General features: G+C 36.7%; 1 protein-coding gene across 14 annotated transcripts; it reads right to left on the bottom strand.

Annotated features, from left to right (window-relative positions):
• Positions 1 to 5,685: 5,685 nt before the first annotated feature.
• Positions 5,686 to 21,935, bottom strand: LOC110840382 (uncharacterized). Of its 14 annotated transcripts, none has more exons than XM_022085379.2 (7): positions 21,462 to 21,935; positions 18,331 to 18,573; positions 17,384 to 17,555; positions 15,399 to 15,603; positions 13,075 to 13,197; positions 11,597 to 11,767; positions 5,686 to 6,960 (listed from the first exon to the last, which is right to left on the bottom strand). In XM_022085379.2, exons 4-7 carry the CDS (start codon positions 15,513 to 15,515, stop codon positions 5,920 to 5,922), a joined length of 1,452 nt encoding a protein of 483 aa, XP_021941071.1. In that variant the 5' UTR covers positions 15,516 to 15,603; positions 17,384 to 17,555; positions 18,331 to 18,573; positions 21,462 to 21,935; the 3' UTR covers positions 5,686 to 5,919. The 14 variants fall into 14 exon arrangements, with proteins under 14 accessions (XP_021941071.1, XP_087206876.1, XP_021941072.1 ...); XM_087350750.1 differs by having other exon boundaries at positions 17,468 to 17,555; XM_022085380.2 differs by lacking the exon at positions 17,384 to 17,555.
• Between the last annotated feature and the right edge of the window lie 22 nt (positions 21,936 to 21,957).

Genomic DNA, 21,957 nt, shown 5'->3' with positions numbered 1-21,957 from the left:
GAAATATAAAAATGTTACCATAATATGATTCCTACATTTGTGGCACTATTTTAGAATTTCTCAGAGACCCAAAGTCTTCCTACAAAGATGTATGAATCTGGGAGTTTTATTGCAACTAATTTTTGCCAATGTAAACATTTTCTGTTAATTCACATATATTTTATTTTATTTTTTTCCTCAAAATCAAAATCTAGATCTGATATGGCATTTTGAGATGACATCACAGGACTCTTTCTTATGTGAATGCAATTCTTGAGGGGAATGACAGTGTATTGCACAACTCATAAACAGCAGTAAATGCTTTTGAAGCAAAACTCCTCTTATTTTAAAAAAAGTTGCACATTTTTGTATCATACAAAGCAGGCACATAAACTATGGTGCAGCTGAAAAGAATGTGATTATTATTTGTAAAATACATAGGGAATTTTGTCATTGATTGTAAGATTGCAGGAAAGTAGATTATGAAACTATTTACTTCTTCCCACTTCTTTGACGTGAAAAACAATCCAGAAAATCTTCAGCAGGCGTACAGTGGCCTGCAAAGTGACACAGAAACTGAATGTTCACTTTGTTGAATGTTTCTGAACTAGTGTTTCAGCCCTTAAGTGAGTCAAACTGACCTCTCTGATGAAGACAGGCATTTCTGTGTAGTCATGGGCATTGCAAGGTCCACATTTACTCACATTATAATTATTGAAAAGGTTATCTGTAGCTGCAGCTAGCACCATCTGTCACACTAACATGGAATGTATTAACATTTAAGTAGGTAGCTGGTATACATTTCATGCTTCTGAAAAGAAGGAAAATATGTTCTCTCCAGCCCAATCAAACACTGTAACCTCTAATCTGGTCAAGAACTTATGAAATATGCCCTTTGAATTCTGAAAAGATCCATGCTTACCTCTCAAGTTTCCAAATAATTTTTTCAAAAGTTCAGACTTGCCTTGATCAAGGACCTGAGAGGTCAAGGGAAGGGTGACTCAACCTCAGACTACACCACAGGGAAATTTGTATCTTATATGCGTCATGTTTGTGTTTGATTAAATATATTTATTTTGTACAGTCTATACACAAACGTTTGAAGTTTATACGATTATTTATTTATTTCCTATGTCAATTTATACTCATTCCAAGAAAATAATTAAATATTAATTCCACAGATAAATATAACGTCTGACTACAATAAACAACTTACCATGAAAATGAAAAGCTACAAACAGAACTACGGATCATTATAATATATTGCATCAAATATCTAATAGTTTTTAAAATATTTTAAATTAATAAAAACCTGAAGACGACGGTATTACCCGTCGAAACATGTCGTTTTAATAAAAGCGCTAAAAATATAATGTAAAATCGTATTTACGATTAAGAGCGCTAATATAATATTTTACACAATAAAATGTTTTAATATTATATAATTTTTACAACACCAATAAACTTCAAACGTTGTGTATAGACTGTACAAAATAAATATACCACAGGGAAAATCAACCACTTCTACCAGCCAACTGATCAAACTTAACATACAACACAGTGAAGGAAAATTAGTGCAATGTTGCATGTATAATTGAGAAAGAGAGAAACAAATCAAAGAAATTAGGACAATATTAGGTTATCTGAAATGCAATGTGGATTTGTGTGTTAATCCGTGCTAAAGGCTGTGTAATACCAAACTGCGTTTGTGAACACATTCCAGCAATATGCTGGATAAGATCATCAAAAATAAGTATTATAATAAGTACTATTATTTTACTGATATATTTTTGAATAACAATATCTTTATGTAATAAGCTGGCTATGGGAGTGATTTTCTGATAGGGAGGGGGTGATGAGATAAGGAATACAATTTTAGATTTGTCTTCAGATATTTCTGCCAATCTTCACATTTTGAGGTAGTTATAAAAGGAATAATTGCTTCCAGGTAACTTTGGTAAGTAAACCCATCCTTTACAAACTATACAACCTTATTACACAAGTGTCTCAAACAATGTAAAAAATCTATAGAAGCATTTTGGAAACACAGAGTTCTGTTCTTGCAAATTAATATTTTTAATATGTCTTGACTTACACTATATAGTTTAATTCAATCAACTATGAGCACATGGATTTTCCTTTCAACTGATAAAGGTTAAGAACCATTTTAATACTTGCCTTCAATTTATGTTGTGGTCTTCCAAGTTGCCAGTTCCCTTCAAGTTTTCCACCTGAAATTTCTTATGCATTTCTCATCTCTCCCATACACGCTACATATCCCATTCATTCTCCCTAAATTACTAACATGTAATTAAATTTGATACTACACAAATTATAAAGCTCTTCATTACGCAACTTTCTACAACCTCCCATTACTTCGTCCCCCTTATGCTCAAGTATTCTGCTTAGCATCCTATTATCAAACATCTTCAATCTATGTTTGCCCCTTTATGTAAGAGAAAAAGTTTCAAACCCATACAAAAAGCAGGTAAAACTATAGTTCATCAACTACTCCAAGGATTTGGTCTATTGACCCATTCTGGGACAGTTGCTCAAGGCAACTTGTACTTTTTAGTCTTGTAGGGTGCATTTGAGTAGTGAGTAACAAGCCCAATGCCTTTGCACAATTTCTGCTCAATCCTGATTTTGACTGCTAGAGCCATCTAGTAGTGAATCTGGAGAGACTTGGGTGAGAAATTGCCACTTAATTTTGCTTATGAAACATCTCATATTATGCTCATAAAGTTCTTTTACATGCAGTAAATCTATAATATAGGACTGCCAGCTTTACTTCCCCTCCAAAGGAAGTTGTGCTACAGATTTTTATCACCCTTAAAAATCCACCAACCCCGGCTAGGTTTGAACCCACAAACTTAGGGTCCAGTGGCAAGTATGCCAACCACTAGTCCACTGAGTTTTTTTTTTTTGACAGGGTGCAGGATGATCAAAGATTCTGAACTGAATGGTATCAAGCATCTATGGAATATAATCTCCTCTTAATTTTCGGAGGGTAATCTGTTACTGCCAATCTCAGATATTTGGAGCTTTTTTATTTGTAGTGTTCTGTCTGACGACAGGTCCATATGAACAGGATCCTTCCATCCTTTTCTCGGACTGGGACCTGTTCATATACGTTCTTTGCCGATCATCCAGAAGTGGTTTGCCATTGCCTTCTTCTGTGTGTGAATGGAGTAATTGTTGGGATGCCACAGAGGAAAACTCCGTGTTGCCTAGACCACGGCCTTGCCCAACACAAGTTATAAATTCGGGCACCGCCGGGAATCGAACCCGAGACCCCAGGATTACAAGGCCAGCGTTCTAACCGCTAGACCACCGTGTAACCATTTGGAGCTACCACATTTTTAATGAATGTATTACCCAGCTTTATTTTTATAGTGTCTTGCATTCTAGTGATGTGCCTTTAAATGTTTTTAGTTTTCTCTTTGTTTTCCATATAGCACCAAACCAGTGTTTTCTAAACATTTAACAAGCGAAAAATGTATCTTCATTGGTTTGTATGAGTGTAAAACTTAGTGTGCATTCTCTTCCAAACACACATGTATTACACCACCTGTTGTCAACAATCAGCTCACACCTTACTTGCCCCTACTTATCTTGCAATGACTCACTGAACTAACCTGCCATCTGCTGAGAAATCTGAAGAAACATGCAGTAACCTCCCAATTCTTCCAGAATATGTGATACCACTTGCAGAGCAATGAGAAACACTGCATAAAACTGAATGCGGTCAGCCAGGTGCCAGAAAGAAACATTCAGGTTTGCAAGATTATGTTGGAGTCTTTTCACTTTAGCTTTATTTTCTCTCTCTTGTACTCACGTATATTTACAACACTGTTCCTTCCCCTCTTAATCTCTCAAATGCATAGCATGTGGACACATCTTGCACTACTTTAAATGTGGCGAGTATGATGATTGTAGATGTCGAGCCCTATCTTAGGCTTAGCCACAGCAAATGCCATTTTCACTAATCCTTCCTCTTAATTCTATGTACTGTAAAGAGGTATTCTGTTGTCCTGAATTCAAGCCCCTTCTGCCAGGACCTTGTTAAAGACGACGAAGAAATATGCTAGACAATGGAAACAAGATAAATGTAGTGTTAATTCAGAGAGTGAATGTAATGAAGTCAGGAAAGATCCATAATATATCAGATTTTTAATGTACCACAAATGCTAAAAAGTGTAGGGAAGACAGATTTAAAATGCATCTAGTCAGAGATTTTAAAGCATCATATGATAGCATAGACAGAACTAGGCTCTGCCTAGCAAACGAGAAAATTGAGATCATTAAGAAGCTCATTAATATGATAACAGTCACCGTAAGAAACGCACAATATTAAATCATAATTCATGCAATGTTATCTGAACTGTTATCCATATGAAATGGTGTTCAGCAAGGAGATGCTTTAGCATACTTGCTGTTTAACATAGCACTTGAAAAGTTCATCAGAGATGCAAAAATTAACATAATAGGCAGCATCTTTTATAAATAAGTGTAGATTTTTGCATATGCAGATTAAAGATAAAAAGGCACCAAGGGAAATACACTTGCAAATTAACCAAGATAAAACAAAATACAAGCCAAAGGGGAGGGGGGGGGGGGGCTGAACAAAACCCTCCCCAAATATAAACTGGCCTTCCAAATTTGAAACCATGCAAAGTTTGACCTACCTGGGATCTAAAGTTAGATGTAAAAATCATTCAGGTGTGGAGATAAAATAAAGTATTCTCTCTGCAAATACATATTTCCACGAAGTTTCTAGTCACACCTGAACTTTAGGAAAACGAAAATGACACTGTATAAGGTGGCTCCTAGATCAGTAGCAACATACACATCCGAGATATGGACGCTCACAAAGGCAGACGAGAGAACACTAGGCTTGTTTAAGAGAAACATCCTCAGGAAAATCTTTGGAGTTGTGCAGGATAGAGGGCAGTGGAGAAAGAACATGCAATTTTGATTTACATAACTTACATGGTGAGCCAGATCTGGCTGAATGTATTAAAATAAACAGATTAGTTGGGTGGGCATGTAATTTGAATGGATAATAACCACATAATTAAGAGAATGTTTAATGCCAGGCCAGAAGGAAAAATAGGAACTGAAAGACCTAAACTGCAAGGGGGGGGGGGGGCAATGTTGACCATGATATCAGGTTTTTGGGAGAGAGGAACTGGAATAAGTTGTAAATCAAAATAGAAGACTGGAGGAAGCTTTTGAAGAAGGCCAGGGCCAACACAGGGTTGTCAAGCCAATTATGATATAGCAACTTACCTGATGGGAAAGAACAGGCCCAACTGCTATTTATATTCCTACAGAACAAATGAGTTAAATCATGATGAATATCTTTGAAACTAAAGATAGCTGTCTACTGGGTTGTAGCACTGTAGAGTCTGATAAAAGTTTACCAACTTTTCAGAGGTCCTTGCCTCTGAAATGCTGGTACACTTCTACCAGACTACATGGTGCTGCAACCCAGAACACAGCCATCTTCAGACACACTGCTGTGAAAACCACAAATCCTATCTTTCAAACTACTTACTGTAGATGATACAGTAATGACAAATGTTCTTGGGTTTAGAAATTGAATTTTTAAGACAGTCAATGATATATGATGGATGATCAGGCCTATGATAAGCTTTGAGCCAAGAAAAGTAAGAAAATGTAAATATTGTACAACCATAATGCTACAGGTATATTCAGCTAGTTTCATAAAAAAAACAATTTTTAATTTTGCATAATATTCAAGGATACATGCTGAATGAGCAAGCACATGGGAAGTTTCTGTGTAAGAGAAATAGATAAGAAATTGTAAACATTTGTCAAAGTACCCAACAGTAACACCATGAGCACTATGCTGGTTAAAATACAAAACCCTGAGAGAAAAATATAATCTACCTCACTGCCCAAAGAAATATCAGGTCATACCCTACAGTGATGTGTCTTAAGATGACTGCTCTGACTAAAAGATTTCTTACACTCACTACAGGCATATGGCCTTTCTCCACTGTGCACACGCTGATGTTCCTTCAGATTACTCAGGGTACGATATGAGTTATTACACACATCACATAAATACGGACGCTCTCCACTATGTATGCGCTGATGTGCCTGTAGATGACTCCTCAGACTGAAAGATTTGTTACAGACATCACATGCATATGGACGCTCTCCACTATGTGTTCGATGATGCATCTTCAGATTACTCTTTCTGGCAAATGATTTCTTACACACATCACAAGAATATGGCTGCTCCCCACTATGTATACGTTGATGCCTCTTCATATCATTGTGACTACTGAAAGATTTATTGCACACATCACAGGAATACGGTTTAACCCCACTGTGTATGAGGTAATGTGTTTTTAGATTACTTTTTCTACCGAATGATTTATTACACACATCACAGGAATATGGCTGTTCCCCACTGTGTGTGAGTTGGTGTGTCTTCAGAATACTTTGACAAGTGAATGACTTACTACACACATCACATGCATACGGACGCTCTCCACTATGAATGCGCTGATGTATCTTCAGATTACCTTTTCTACTGAATGGTTTATTACACACATCACAAATGAAAGGCTGCTCCCCACTATGCATACGTTGATGTCTCTTCAAATCGCTCTGATTACTGAATGATTTACTGCACACATCACAGGGATATGGACGCACACCACTGTGAATACATTGATGTTTCTTCAGATTACCTGACTGATTAAATGACTTATTACACATATCACAGGAAAATGGATGCTCCCCACTATGTATGCGTTGATGTGTCTTCAGATTACTCTGACTGCTTAACGATTTATTACACACATCACAGGAATATCGACGCTCCCCATTGTGTAAGTGTTGATGTCTCTTCAGATTACTCCTTAGATGAAATGATTTATGACAAATATGACAGGAATATGGACGATCCTCATCATGTATAACTTGATTCTCATTGAGAGGAATCTGGTAAAAAAAAGAACAAAAATTGGGATAAGTCTCGACAGAAGAATGAGTTTGAAAGCAAGACACAAATTAGATCAGGTGAAAAACTGTGTTCTTCACCAAATACCATTACATGAGCTGTACTTAGTGAAGGAGATAGATAGATAGTTCCTGTAACTCCTAAATGGAGCACAGAGCCTCCTTTCGGAGGTTTCATAGTCTTTAAAGTGTGCATTTAAGAGTAGTGAGTGCTTAGCCCACTGACTCTGCACAAATTATACTCACTCCTGATTTGCCTGCCAGAGCCATCTAGCAGTGAACCAGGAGAGACTTGGGTGAGAAATGGCCGCTGAATTTTGCTTACGAAACATCTTGTATCATGCTGGCAAGGTTCTTTTACATGCTGTAAATCTATGACATGGGACCACCGGATTTACTTCCACTCCGAAGGGAGTTATGCTATAGATTTTTATCACCCTTAAAAATCCATCGAACCCGCAAACCTTGGGTACAGTGGCGAGCACGCTAACTACTAGTCCACAGAGGGCGACATTTAGTGGAGGGGTGTGCTGTAAACACTGCAAGAACCATAGGTCACATACCCTGTTACAAAGAGTAATTCAGAGTGGTATGTGAAATACATTTCAAACTTAAAATTATTCACTATCTGGACTTTTTCCATCATCCTTGTTTAGAAGAAAGAAACTATGACGTTTCTGACAGACCTAACTGCGTAGATACCTCTCACCTGAAGACAGATACACAGCCAGTTTCCTTCACAGAAACAGATTACTAGCTAAAAAATATTTTCTGACCAGTCTAAAATTTATTTTATTGCATGCAGACAAAAATCTATTTACCATATGAGACACCAGACAAGAAACACTGCTCTTAATATATTATTGAATGTTTTTTCACATAATAAAACAGTGTGGTTAGGTTATGAAACATGACATGGAATGATTTGCAAAAATTCCACTAGATGGCACAACCTGTAAAAATCACGGTATGAAAAATCTGTCTTCATCACAGAAGGCAGCAAGTGACCCCACCCACTATGTACTGCATTGAATGGAGGCATATGCCATGTTCCCCACTTATCAGGTTACAGGTTAAGCATACACCACACACAAACTGCACAACACATTTCATATCCAAAATTTTTGTTGTTAACTACTAGACTGAGGAATGAAACACATCATGAATTTGAAAAGTTATAAAATTCCACTCAAATATGTGCTCCTTAAGCATCTTTTCCTCATTAATCCATTATCTCTTAGAATACCAGTTTAAGATATGCAGAAGAAACAACACCTGTAATGAAGTAAAAATTCTGTTTGATTTCACAGTCATAACAAAAAAGCTATCCCACTGCATGCCATGTAAGCGCTTGCAGGGAGAGGCAGTATAGCTCCTACTCATTCCTAACCTCAGCACTAGATAAGGGTGAGTGATCAGCATCATGCCCTGGCCACGTTTCACCCCTGAGAAAAGATCCTGGTACCCATTGGATACAAGACTGGGTGGGCACTAGAGCCAATCTGGGTGCAGAGGCTAGAGGAAAAAATCCTCTGCCTATCAGGGATTGAACTCCGGTCATCTAGTCCGTAGTCAATCACTACATTGACTAAGCTACCCTGGCTCCTACATTCACAATGGAAAAGTGAAATGAATTAACAAAATGTTCAACTTCAAATGTTAATATTTTTCTGAAAAAATCCTCATTTTAATTTGAGTAAGAAAAAACAAAAGAGTAAATGTCACTACATTAAATGGAAATATAGCTTAACCTTTACATTTGACATATTTAAGTTATATAACAATCCTTTCTGTCTGGGAGCAGTTTGTAGTATGGTGCTACTTTGTCACAGTTGTATGTTTCTTCAGTCACATTAAGTAGAATTTAAAGAAACATAAGATGTCATTACATGCATATTCACCTTTAAGGTTAAATTACCATGTCCCACGCTGAACCTCACCAAAGCCACCTTCTCTCTGCTAAGTAGTTTTGAATTCACATCCATGCAAAATCTGGCTTTTTACGAGAGTTACTACAAAAGTCGGCAACTAATGTTTTGGAGCAAACGCGTTATATCAAAGAAAGTTCAAAATATACATATGAAAGGGAACGATATACTCCTCCAATTGGCGTAGTCAGATCAGTTAGGTGTGAATGGGTGTAGGTATAGTAGGCAAGAAAAAAGGCACATTATGGAATGACCGTTCAAAGTGTCAAGAAACTTTTACGACGTTGGAGATGGGAAGTACTACACCATCCTCCATATTTATCCGACCTTTCGCCATGTGACTATGAGTTAATACCCAAATTGAAACAGCCATTGCGAGGGAAGCGCTTTCGTACACGAGAGGACATTTCCAACGCAGTTCGGCGCAAGATGGCAAGATTTGGAGATGGTGAAGCTGATGGTAATTGCCATCTTCCTCGTCATTGGAAGCGAGTACTTGATACACACGGAGATTACTTTGAAGGTCTTAATGTAAGAATTCTGATTTAACTAACACTGAATTTTTGAATTTCTTTAATCACAATTGAATTTTTCGAGGATCAAAGAATTGGGGGGGGGGGGGGGGGGAGAGAAAAAGAGAGAGAGAGAGATCATTCTGTAATGTGCCTTTTTTCTTGCCTACTGTATCTACACCCATTCACAACTGCCTGATCTGACTATGCCAGTCGGAGGAGTATATCATGCCCTTTCATATGTATATTTTGAACTTTCTTCAATATAACATGTTTGCCCCCAAAAAATTAATTGCCATGACTTCTGAAGTAACCCTCGTATTAACCATTTTTAACTAGTGATAACCTTAAACTTTTCTCCAACTATATATATATATATATACACACACACACACACAGTGTCCCTCAGTTTACGATGCCATCAATTAATGACATTTTGATTTACGATCCACCTCCCACAGCGCCCCACTGCTTCTATTTGCAATAAATTTTCAATCGATGATATTCATATCACACGGCCTTAAACATTGGCTCCTAGGTGGACACAGTAGACCTCAGCCAATCAGCAACCACTTTCATGAAAGTTTGAATTTCAGATGGTTAGCATTTCAGTGTCTAATGTGTGTTGCTTGTGGAAACAGCAAAAATATATTTCCTATATTCGATTAACGATATGATGGTTTCCATGTAACAAATTACCGTCGTCACCCAAGAGGCCACTGTAACTATATCTTTTGGTGAACATTACTGCAGCATCCCTAATGTACCTAAAACTGAATGATGAAATGTTAATATAAAGACCATGGCCCTTGCAACTTCAGTGTTTAATCGAGTGTGTGCTGTACCCTTTATGAGAATTTAACTCTTCATAGGTGAAGCAGGTATAAGGATATGCATGGCTGATGGAAATCAACTCTGTGCTTTGCAGCTGTGAAAATTGCTAGTTCACTTAATACAGTGAAACCTCGATGCATCGTTTTTGGCGGGGGTGGGAAATAAAAACGATGAATACGGGAAAACGATAGTTGCGGGAAAGCAATAATTTTTTTAAAAAAAACAATGTTTCTCTTTCAAAGTTACTTCTTTTTACCAAAAAAGTCTTTAATGGACAACTGGTTTGTCGAAACTTTACGTTTTAGACCAAACAGAGCACTTTCCACGTTCAAAATGTTTTCCTCGTCATGTTCACTAATATTATGCACATAAAAGAACGACTTCACTTTTGCCAATGCTTCGGCAAAACTCGGCACAGCTTCGGGCTCGCATTCGTCGTCTTCCTCTTCCTCACCACTCCCACCCCCTTCGCGGACAATAACAGGAAGAATGGAAATACTATTACGGCTGAAACGTAGCTGTAGAAGACACAAGATGAACCAGAAGAATGAAAAGTGCCGCCAGCCTTTCCTTTGTACTTATAATAAAAGCATTTGTGAAGAAATTCACACTGCACATGCCATCTGGCATCGCTGGAACGAAATATGAGTGCGCCCTAATTAAACTCGTAAAATTTCTGGCATTGGGCACCGCCATTCACTCCAACTATCACCCCTGCACCGCTGACCCTCATTCCAAAAGAATCTGTGCTGGTTGGGCGACATAATAGGTTACCACTACTGTGTATTCCAAAAACATTGTGCGTCTTTCGGTATTAATTTATCTCAAAACCCAGCATTTTAATTTCTCAGAAACGATCATTGCGGGAAACTTGTGGGCCGGGACTAAGATTTTGGAACGATCGATGCGATAAAATGATAGTTCGAGGAACGATAGAAGCGGGAAAATGTAAAATTATTTTATATTGGATGTATTCGGGACCGAACAAAACGGACGATGCATTCGGGAAAACGATAGTTCCGGGAACGATGGATAGAGGTTTCACTGTAAAAGAATTCCAAGGAAACACTAGTGAATCCACATAGAACCCAGCAAACTATTGTACCCACTACACAGTTGACTTTAATCTCTACACCTCTGCATCACACCACAGAATGTGACAGTATAATCTTTTAAATATCTGTAAACATATTTAAGATCAACTGCTATAAAATAAAACATAACAATCTTGGTGGATGTGGTACATCTGAATCCACAGGAGTGGGCATGGTATGTTAAGGACCAAGTGTATTTGTGAAATGTGCACACACATGTAAAACGCGTGTACACAGACATCCAGCTCACCTCATGTTCTGCCTTTGTTACTGGAAATGTTATTAGCAGAGGATCCTCCTCCTCTTCTACATCTTTGGCAACCTCAACTTTGATGTTGATGACCTGATTTTCATCATGAGAAGATGTTAGAAATGTCTCACTGTACGAACCAGGTACAACTTCCGGCAAGTTGCTGCAGTTCTGTAAAACCATCACACTGTTATCAATCATGACTGTATTCTCTCATTACATAAAACAGGATACATCTTTATTACAACTGTTCCGCAGTATAACAAACTGACTATTGGTCTGCATAAACATTCTTCTTAATAACAATCAAAATAAAGTAAAAAGTGATAAAATATGTATTTAGCTTTAAAATACTTTCCATTCACCATTTAACTAAAGATAGGAACAATATTAGGTTATTTTACAAAAGATTATTTCATCATGTTACATCACAGGAAACATAAATCGTCCAACAGTTATGAAGTTAAGCCTGTTAAATATTTTAACTTTATTATCAGCCAGTATTAGAATACTAAACTAACTAACTAGATGGCTTACCGAACCCGAAGGTTCATCACTGAATTAACCAAAGCCCTCCACCGGACCCTGTCCTGGGCCAACAAAATCCAGTTTCCTTCAACTCCTATCTCCCATAGATCCCGCCTGAGATTATCCTCCCATCTACATATAGGTCTCCCCAGCGGTCTCTTCCCTTCAGGTTTCCCAACCAGTACCCGGTGCACACCTCTTGTCCCATCCATGCGCGCTACATGCCCTGCCCATCTCATTCTTCTCGACTTAATCACCCTCACAATACTGGGGGAGGAGTACAGATTTTTAAGCTCGTCATTGTGCAGTTTTCTCCACGTCCCATTGTCTTCCCTCTTAGGCCCAAATATCCTCCTCAACACCTGATTCTCAAACACCTGCAATCTGTGTTCCTCCCTCTGAGTGAGAGACCATGTTTCGCACCCATACAAAACAACAGGCAAGATTATTGTTGTTTTGTATACTTTAATTTTCAGGTTAGTATTAGAATACTAGGTAAAATAATTATTTCATTAAAGCCTAACATCAAGCTCCACGAGTGGGTAGCCATAATTCATATCCGAAGAACCACGCCACAACCAGACGTCATGTTCCCTTATGCTACATAATTTTGTTTACTAATAATGAAGTGAAATATGTAAAGGTTGATATGGATAGTGTACATGTATGAAGTATGTACCTTTTGTGCATGTACACTATCCACATTTGACAATGCAGTTTGATTCCATTCTGACAAAACTAAACCACTACAAGGGCATAGCATAGTTAATTAAGAAGTTATATGAATGTTTTATATCATAACTGCTTTAAAGGTGAATATATTCTTTTCATATATATGAATCAACCGTAAGCATTTTCTGAAATGGATGGAAAATTATAAATGACTTGCACTGTAACAACAAATTCACACATGTGCGTGCACGCACCAATTATCTGAAAACAAGGCTCACCTCAGGTTCAGTCTTTTTTACAGGATAAGCTGATGGCAGGTAAACTTCAGCAGTTTTCATGGCAATGAAATCACGTTCGCTTGGTGTATCCACATCATTTTCTACTTTGATTAGATCAATATTCTGAAAATTATAAATAACTCTGTTAGACAACACATTTCTGCATGTATGCCTGACAATGTCATCTGTCAGTGCTGGAAGAATAAAGTTCAGTTTGTTACATAACAAAAGAATTTACAAGCATCTCCCTGTGGTGGTATATACGAGGTGCGATCGGAAAGTTTCCAGACTGTGTCAATAGAGGGCGAACCGGATGTAGTACGAGCTTCTGCCGCTAGGGGGTGCGGCCTACATTCATAGTGAATCAGTGTGCCAGCCGGCATCATCGAATTAGCATTTGTTTCTTAGTTACGGACGTTTTGGTAGTGCATTACACCGACCCTCCTGCGATTTCGGAATGGCGTGTGCATCAAATTTTGCCAAAGACTCGCCAAACGGAAACCTATGAAATGCTAAAGCAAGCATTTGGGCAGTCCGCAATGGGTCGTGCACAAACTTTTGTGTGGCATTCACGTTTTAAAAATGGCCGAACCTCTGTCGATGATGACGAGCGTTCTGGACGACCATCTTCGAGCACAACACCCGAAAATGTTACGAAGATTCGGCAGGCCATTCACGAAGATCGACGTCGTACCATCAACGACTTGTGCGACATTGTTGGGATAGGCTATGGGACCTGTCAGCTGATTCTAAAGGAAGAACTCCACATGCGACGCATCCTGTCTGAGGACCAGAAGCAGAATCGACTTCTCGTTTGTCAGGAGCTCAAAGATCTTGCAAGAACCGACCCCAACTTCCTTTCTAATCTCCATGTGACTTCTTCCTCTTCCCAAAGATGAAAATTCAGCTAAAGAGAAGGAGATTTGAGACGATAGAAGAGATTCAGGCAGAATCGCAGATGGTGCTTGACAGGCTGACAAAGAAAGATTTCCAGGGATGCTTCCAGGCTTGGCAGCGGCGCTGGGATCATTGTGTTCACTCCCAGAGGAACTACTTCGAGGGTGATGGATGAATTTAATACCTGAGATACGTGTACGGGTTTTTATACGCGCAGTCTGGAAACCTTTTGGTCGCACCTCGTATAATTTGTTGCTTAAGCAACTATTAGTCAATGCACATGTAAAGTAAATCTTAAATATTTATGTTTTTAATGAAAGTTTTGTAAATGACTACTAAAACAATTTAAAAAAGGCACTAATTAATTTCAGAGTTAACCCTCAATGTACAGACAGCTAAGACCTTATCCAAAAGTTTAAGCCATCAAGTGGGAGAAGGGAATACACAAGCAACCATGGAGACTTTTAATTGAGGAGCATGAGTGGAATTTTCTGACCTCATGATATTACTTAAGATGTAATAAATTTTGGTGCACCAAACTGACTGCACTTTATGTGTATTGTATTATGTAACTTGTCAAACTCAGAGCCAAAACCTGATGAGGTAAAACATTATGGCTCCTATGGACTTTGGTTCAATGTATCCAGCAATCAGTAGCCTGGTTGCTAGATGCATGGAAAAACTTTCTAGCAATATCAGTATAAATGAGATAAAAGTCAGTTTCTATTTCTGTTTCCGAAGAACTAAGTACCTCAAATGTCTTTGATACACAAGACAATGATGATACTGTTATAACAGATGAAGCATAGCACAGAAGAAAAAAAAAAGGATACAGTAAATCAGTTCAATGTTTCTGACAGCACACTGAATTGCATTATGTACCCCATGCCATATCAAATCATGTTCTTCATAGAAGCAAACTAATTACTGGACAATATCCATTGTCCAGATTTAATAAAACACGACATTTCACACATTGAAATCTATCTCCGTCTTCAGGTAAAACCTACTCTGTTGGGCCCAATCGATAAAGTGAGGCCCTGTCTTCAGAGACAGGGACTGTTCAATGACAGGTTTCATGGTATACTACCCCTTCTATACATACTTACATATATACATAACTTTATATCCTATTATTTACATTTTACTATGAGTAATTATTCTTGTGGAACTCAGATGACGGAAATAAAAAAAATTAACACACTGATGTCCACCGATTGGGAATTGGCAAGGCAGTTGCAATGGGGGAACAAATGACTCCAAATATTCTACCGCTATTTCTAACACCACCTTTAACCTGAGCTGTATAAGACGGATGCACTGACCATCCCCCATTCTGTGAACACTTGTCACAAATACTTGGTTTCTTTGGTTAGATAAATCAAGTGAACAAGTTGATAACATCTGTTCATGCACACACCACTTACTAGGCTTTCCTTCAGTGAAGGATATATTTCTTCAGCTCTCTGTACCATAATTTTCGGCACTCTCATTGCAACAGACGGCACAATATTTTCTAAATTTAATTCTTGCTCATCACACATGGTGGTTCGTGAGTTGTATAAAAGAATCCTAGTGACGTGGCTTCATACTTCTGATAATTGTATCTAACTTCAAATTTCTGCAGACATCCTGAAAGGAAATGTATTATGTTTAAACACACCGTATTCTTATTTCCAATAGACAGAGGGGCATTTCATTGACAATTAAATCTTTGCTAACATGCATACAGAGATGAGAGTAAGAACGTGCAATATGATTTTCACAGTCTGAATACTTGTAATGAGAACAAAACCACATTATATTGATTGTGATGATGGAGGAATATATTGCAAAATTATTGTTAGTTATAATATAATGTCCTTTATACATAATCCTGGTCCACGATAAAATTCACCACAATCATTTTCCACCATAATTACATTAACATCATGATGCTCATACACTCACACCCCACAAAAGTTACCCATGCATGTTTGAAAACAGGGGCTCATAACATAAAATAATTTCACCCATTCTCTGTCAGATCTGTATCTGTTGTGAACACATAAGTGTGCTGGAAACATTGATAAACTTTATAAACTGCAACAGAAAGGTGTATTATATATAAATTTAATTTGTTACATGAGTCTTCAAGCTGAAATATCACCTTTACCATCAAAAAAATCATACAAAACTTACATAATGCAACGAAATAAATTAAGCAGAGTCTGTTTTGACAAGGTAATAGCTGCTCAGCAGATTAAGAATCTGCCTATATGTGGAACTTGAAACTTCTTTAATCTGTTCACAATTGCAGATAAAAATGTGCCAAATAAATTCAGTCATCACCATAATACCACATTTCTTTTTGGATATGTTAATAGGTCTTCCAAACAATCTCTTGTTTTCAGGTTTTCCAACCAAAACTTTCTATGGATTTATCTACCTCTTCATGTGTCATGTCCATTATTTGATCACCCCAGTAACATTTAGAATTATTGCATTCAAATGTTAATCTTTTGATGGTTTTTTTGTCCTCTACACACTCAGCCGAATGTTACACTTTTCTAACCCAAAAAAATGTTTCATACAATGTGTAAGTGGAGACGAAGAGTTAAGAGTCCACATAAAATATTACATAAAGTTCCTCATCATGCAGTTTTCTTCATCCCCGTTACTTTTTATGTCATAGATCCCAAATTTCTCTTCAGCATTTCATTTTGAAACTCTTCAAATCTATGTTCCTTAAATTACATAAACAGTTCGAGTTTAACATTCATAAAGACTAAAGCACTATACACATTTAATTCTATGGTGTTTACGTGGACAATGTAAGATTCTTACCTTAACCACACAACGCATGCTTAAACTTAGCAGAATTAATAAGATACTTACGATACTATGCACTAACTAAAGAAGATTACGAATCACAAATTATAGCAGACTCAATTGAAAATATAAATCAAAGCCTTTACCACCCAAATCAGATCTATAGGAATATAGAGCAACAGTTTGAAAACATAAAGTTACGTCAAATCACGTGGAAATAAAACAATCATGAGGCTAAACCAACTGTAGTAACGTGTAATACATCGGCAAACAAACGTTGCCAGAAACAGAAGAATGCATACACATCACCAAAGTAAAAATAACTCAATTATGACTATCACTGCAGCCAATCAAGCAGAGATCAAAGCGTAAAAGCAAGGTTATCAAAGATTCAAGCAGCAGAACATGATTTCAACGACTTTACTGGGCATTACAAGCGTACAACACTAACAAAATAAACGGGCTAAAGTAAACAAAATGAGGAATTGTACATATGAAATGAACTGGATTCAGCATAACTGAAGTAACTTGAATAACAAGCGTTACATAACCCACCACATTATCTATTGACGGGACAAATGCGAACACAGTAAATACCAACCTAGAACTTAATAATTTTCAGAATATCTTTGCCACTAATTCCTTTCGAGAAGTCGCAGCAGGTCGACCAACTTAAGTCTCTCACCTCGATTCAGGAGCCTCACAATACATTGGCTTTGTTCGCAATTGTCAACCACATAGCTGTCCGTCCTGCGGGAGACTAAGAACACCAACTGTCCAGAAAAATAAAAGGGTTCATATTCATTCCCAAGGTGTTGCAATTATATTCTGAAAGACTGGAAACCACGCCGTGCAAGCTATAAAAGATGTTTTTTACAAAGGAGGACGTGAACATTTTTGCCAATTAAATATATAGAATGTACAAGAGTCTTATGCAGACCAAAGCTAAAAATTAACACAGGGCAGGAATCAATGAGGAAGTTAGTTCAATATAAAAGAAAGTGGTCGACAATTATACCTTGTACTTAAGTTCCATGCTACTCCCCAAGTAAAGACAAAAGGAATTTCAGACTGTATTCCAAGTCTTGAAGTTCAGTTTGTGGCTTTATCACCCACTCTGCACAATCCGAAGTCAAAACTCAAGCCTACTATAAAGGTTACGCAATTGAAATCAAGAGAATTGCGATCAAACATGCTACATCAAATGCCAGCATGCAAGCAAGTAGTGTGCTTTCAGTCAGATTTTGGCTGACATCTGCTTGGAATGTCACGCAGCCTCTTTACCCAACAACCTTAGACTATTGTGACACTTTTAAATGTGTCTGTGTGACCAGCAGTCCCATGTTAAACTAGGACTGCATGTGGCTAACATTAAAACACTGTCCAAAATTTTTAATGATGACATAATGAACCATGTCATTAAGCCATCTGCCTTCAAGTAGCCACATTCATGCCATAGACAATGAAGAACTGAAAAATCCTAGCAAGACACTGAACTCAAAAGGATTAAAAATGTAAATAAAGCTGAGCCAGATGTTGGCTTCTTACCATAGAGAACTAGGTTTAATCCTGGGCAAATTCAAGTGACATTCATGGTAAATGAAGTGGCACTGGTGAGCATTTTTCTTCTGCTCATTATCATATGAACATTGCCCCATATTAAACCATCACTGCCACAATGTGCAAAATTATCCTCATCAAGCAGTGAATTAGTAATAAGTTTGGAGCTTCATCTCTGACCTCGCACTGGACTGGTCTTACAACAGAAACACTTCTTCTTCCTCAGACTGGCTTCAAATAACGGAGGCAGGAATTACAAACCGATTTGTGCAAGAACTTACATTTATAGTTTTTTTTGTAGTTTAATTGCGTCATGTTTGTGCTTAAATTAATAATTCGAATGTCAACTAATTGTTTTACAGAATACAGAACGACTGATATAAAAAATACAAAACAAGACGAACAACAAAAAGAAACAATCTACAAAAAATGAAAACTACAAAACAAACAAATCAACGATAGTTGCATAATAAATATACATTAGTTTTAAAGACGAAAATAGCCTGAAGATGATGCGGTTGCATTGAAACATGTTGTGAAATAAAATAATGAGCGCTAAAATTGTAACATCGTAATAGCGATGATAAGCGCCAAATTTTAAAGTTTTAGCTTTAATAACACCAATTTTAACAACTAAGTTTGTGTACTGACGGAAATAAATAAATATATTACTAAACTTACATTTAATCATAGCACAGTTAAAGCAAATTGTGAGGTCATCTTTCGTCTCTTTTCCCAGTATTTCAGATAAAAATTCTAAGATAATGAACAGTTTTGTTTTAACCTAAATGGGCCATAAATGTGAGAATTTGATCCTAAAAAGGCTATGAACTGTATTATCAGATTACCAACAAATGGCTCATAGGCTGCATGTTTTGTACAGTCCACATATATATTTATAATAAAGTATCACTCTGCATAACAAGAAAACAGCTGCTGCTTAAATTAAATACTTCATTTTAAGTAAAAAGTTAATAAAAATTGAAATATAGTAATTTCAATAAATTTTCTTCATTTATGAAATTGCAACTTTGAGTTGACTACTGGTACCTTGGTTCCAAAACTACAAGAAATATGCAAGATAATCAGAATCTAAATTAATAAGAGCATAGGTAAGTGTTCACAGGTCACTTCTTGTTTCACGTCACGCAATAATTTTGTATAACAAATATATACAATCTCTTATTGTTGCTTACAAATACACTAAAAATTGTAGTTTATTCCATTTGTTGCTGGCACACTAAATTATTTTTGCCAGTCATTAAAATGTAAAACCCTAAGGGAAAAAGACTGTCTGGGTCCTAAATTCTTGGGCTGGCTACTAATCCTAATAAAAATCTGTCATGCACTTCATTGATGTGTCTCTAGATGATTGCTTTGATTGATAGATTAGACACCACAGGTGTATGAATGCTCACCACTATGTATGCAATTGTATGTCTTCAGATTACCCTTTCTACCAAATAATTTATTACGCACATCACAAATACATGATTGCATTCCAGTATACATGCAATGATGTTTCTTTAGATTATCTGACTGATTAAATGATCATGTCCTCAATGAATGAAAGGAAGAATTCATTCACAAGGGAAAGTATATTAAATTTCTTAAACAGTTCTTTGCAACAGTGATCCCAACCTTTTTTCATCTGTGGCACTAATTCATCAAACACACATAACACCACATCATAAATGTTACCTCATGAAACGGGGATATGAAGCTATACATGGCCATAAATGTGTCCACATAAAAGACTTGCCAAAATAGAGTAGAAGCATACAAAAATAAAACATTACACAACATGAATAAAACTATCAATGAACCTGTTTCTGTGCATAACAAATTCTAATTAGGAAAGATAAGATATTGCCTTTTTCTAACTATAACATAACCACAGGCTATAATTTCTTTAAAAAGATTTATGGCACATGAAACATGGCGGCATGGAGTTTTTTAATACCTGTCATTATTGATCTAATGATATACTTTGGGAATTAAATACTCTTTTAGCATTTGTTAAATTTTTCCTGAACATTCGTAACTCCACATGACATGACTGAATGTAAACAAGCAAAATAAACTAATTTTAAAGTATCTATTTTCAAAACTGGTTTGATTTTTCTCATGGTAAAGCATGATGAACTTAATTTGAGGAAAATACTCTGTTTGTTTTTTTCAAAAGTATATTATTATCAATTTGTAATCTGTTGATCCTACTTTTTCAATTATTCTATTATCATAACCAATTTTTACATTAATACACATTTCATTGTTACCAAATTTCAGTTTTTTTACAACATTTAATGTGAGTTTACTGGTTTTTAACCATTTGTTAAAATCAAGAAAGACATTTTTAATGGAACATTGAAAATAGTCCCTTTCAAGATGATAATAATACTAGTATCATCAGCAAAAAGCGTAGTCTTCATTTAGGAACTGATGGTTAGAGGTACATCATTGATATATATGAGGAAATGCAAAGGACCAAATATTGAACCTTGAGGAGCTCCACGTTTTACAATGGCAGTTTCAGGATCTACTACAATTTGAATTAGGGCATTTCATGTCTATTCTCCGTTTTCTGCCATTATTATATTACTTAAACAATTGCCCAACCCATTGCCATTGGAAACAGAATTATGAACACACAACAAAACAAAATGGATTATCAAGAAACATTTAAGAGTTATCATTAGCAAAAATAACAATACAGAACAGGAATGCAGATTAAAGAGGCCCTTATACTTGGGATAATAATTGTGCAATATGAATTTTTCAGTCATAATTAATGGTGTAGGAGCGGTATTAAGGTTTGCACAATGAACAAACATCATGAGATTGAAATATACTGAGAAAACAGACTTGCATCAAGTTTTATTACACTGCCTAGTGTGAATATAGTGCAATATCTCTTCCTTGCTGATAAGAAATTAGACTGACTCGGCCTGTCATAAAAACCGTGATTATTATTCTGGTGGTTCAATATAAACTTGGAGACATGTATAATATAGTTTTATTGCAAAACTCGCCTGTGAAACTTGCGGTTCCCCAATAACATTTTTCCAGAAACACTGGAAACAGGAAAGACATACTTTTTAAAATAAAGTGTGAATTACCTTCCAGTATTTATAAAATACACTTCCATGTAAAATCTAATAAAGACTGTTGTAACTTTTATTTTTCGCTCATTTATTATTTGGATAGGATACGTGATTTTCTATCTCTACGTTCACATCTCACACTCTTTCCTTTATTCACACCACAAAAATATCCATTTCGTTAGACGTACATGTTGGTTCACCTGTATCACTTAGTGTCTACTGCACTGCAATACCAACATGCAGATTGGTAATATGATGTTGAAAGTTAGCGATAAAATAGACGTCTCATAGTTACTTTGTTCTGCCATCTATTCGCTTCAATTGAGAAACTATTGTACTAACGATTTGGCGGCCAGGTGGTAACAACTATTATCCCATCCCGCAACTTAGACACACCATAGGAGCAACTAGTTTTACAAATCTGAAGACGACTTCAATTTCTACAAGACTGCATGCAGTCTGGTAGAAACCGACATTTCAGATGCACTTCTGAAATCTTACCGACTGGTCT

Source organism: Zootermopsis nevadensis, unplaced genomic scaffold (genome assembly GCF_977971745.1).
Source record: "Zootermopsis nevadensis isolate Lab colony 2312 unplaced genomic scaffold, Znev_1.0 Znev_ptg000017l, whole genome shotgun sequence".
Lineage (NCBI taxonomy): Eukaryota > Metazoa > Arthropoda > Insecta > Blattodea > Termopsidae > Zootermopsis > Zootermopsis nevadensis.
The sequence above is the reverse complement of the archived record's forward strand: the minus strand, read 5'-3'. Positions and strand labels throughout refer to the sequence as shown.

Coding starts and splice junctions, on each gene's coding strand:
- LOC110840382 (XM_022085379.2), bottom strand. CDS start 15,515: ATGTGTGATGAGCAAGAATTAAATTTAGAAAATATTGTGCCGTCTGTT. Junction 11,768..13,074: donor TAAAAAAGACTGAACCTGAG/GTGAGCCTTGTT, acceptor ATGGTTTTACAG/AACTGCAGCAACTTGCCGGA. Junction 6,961..11,596: donor TAACAAAGGCAGAACATGAG/GTGAGCTGGATG, acceptor TTTTTTTACCAG/ATTCCTCTCAATGAGAATCA.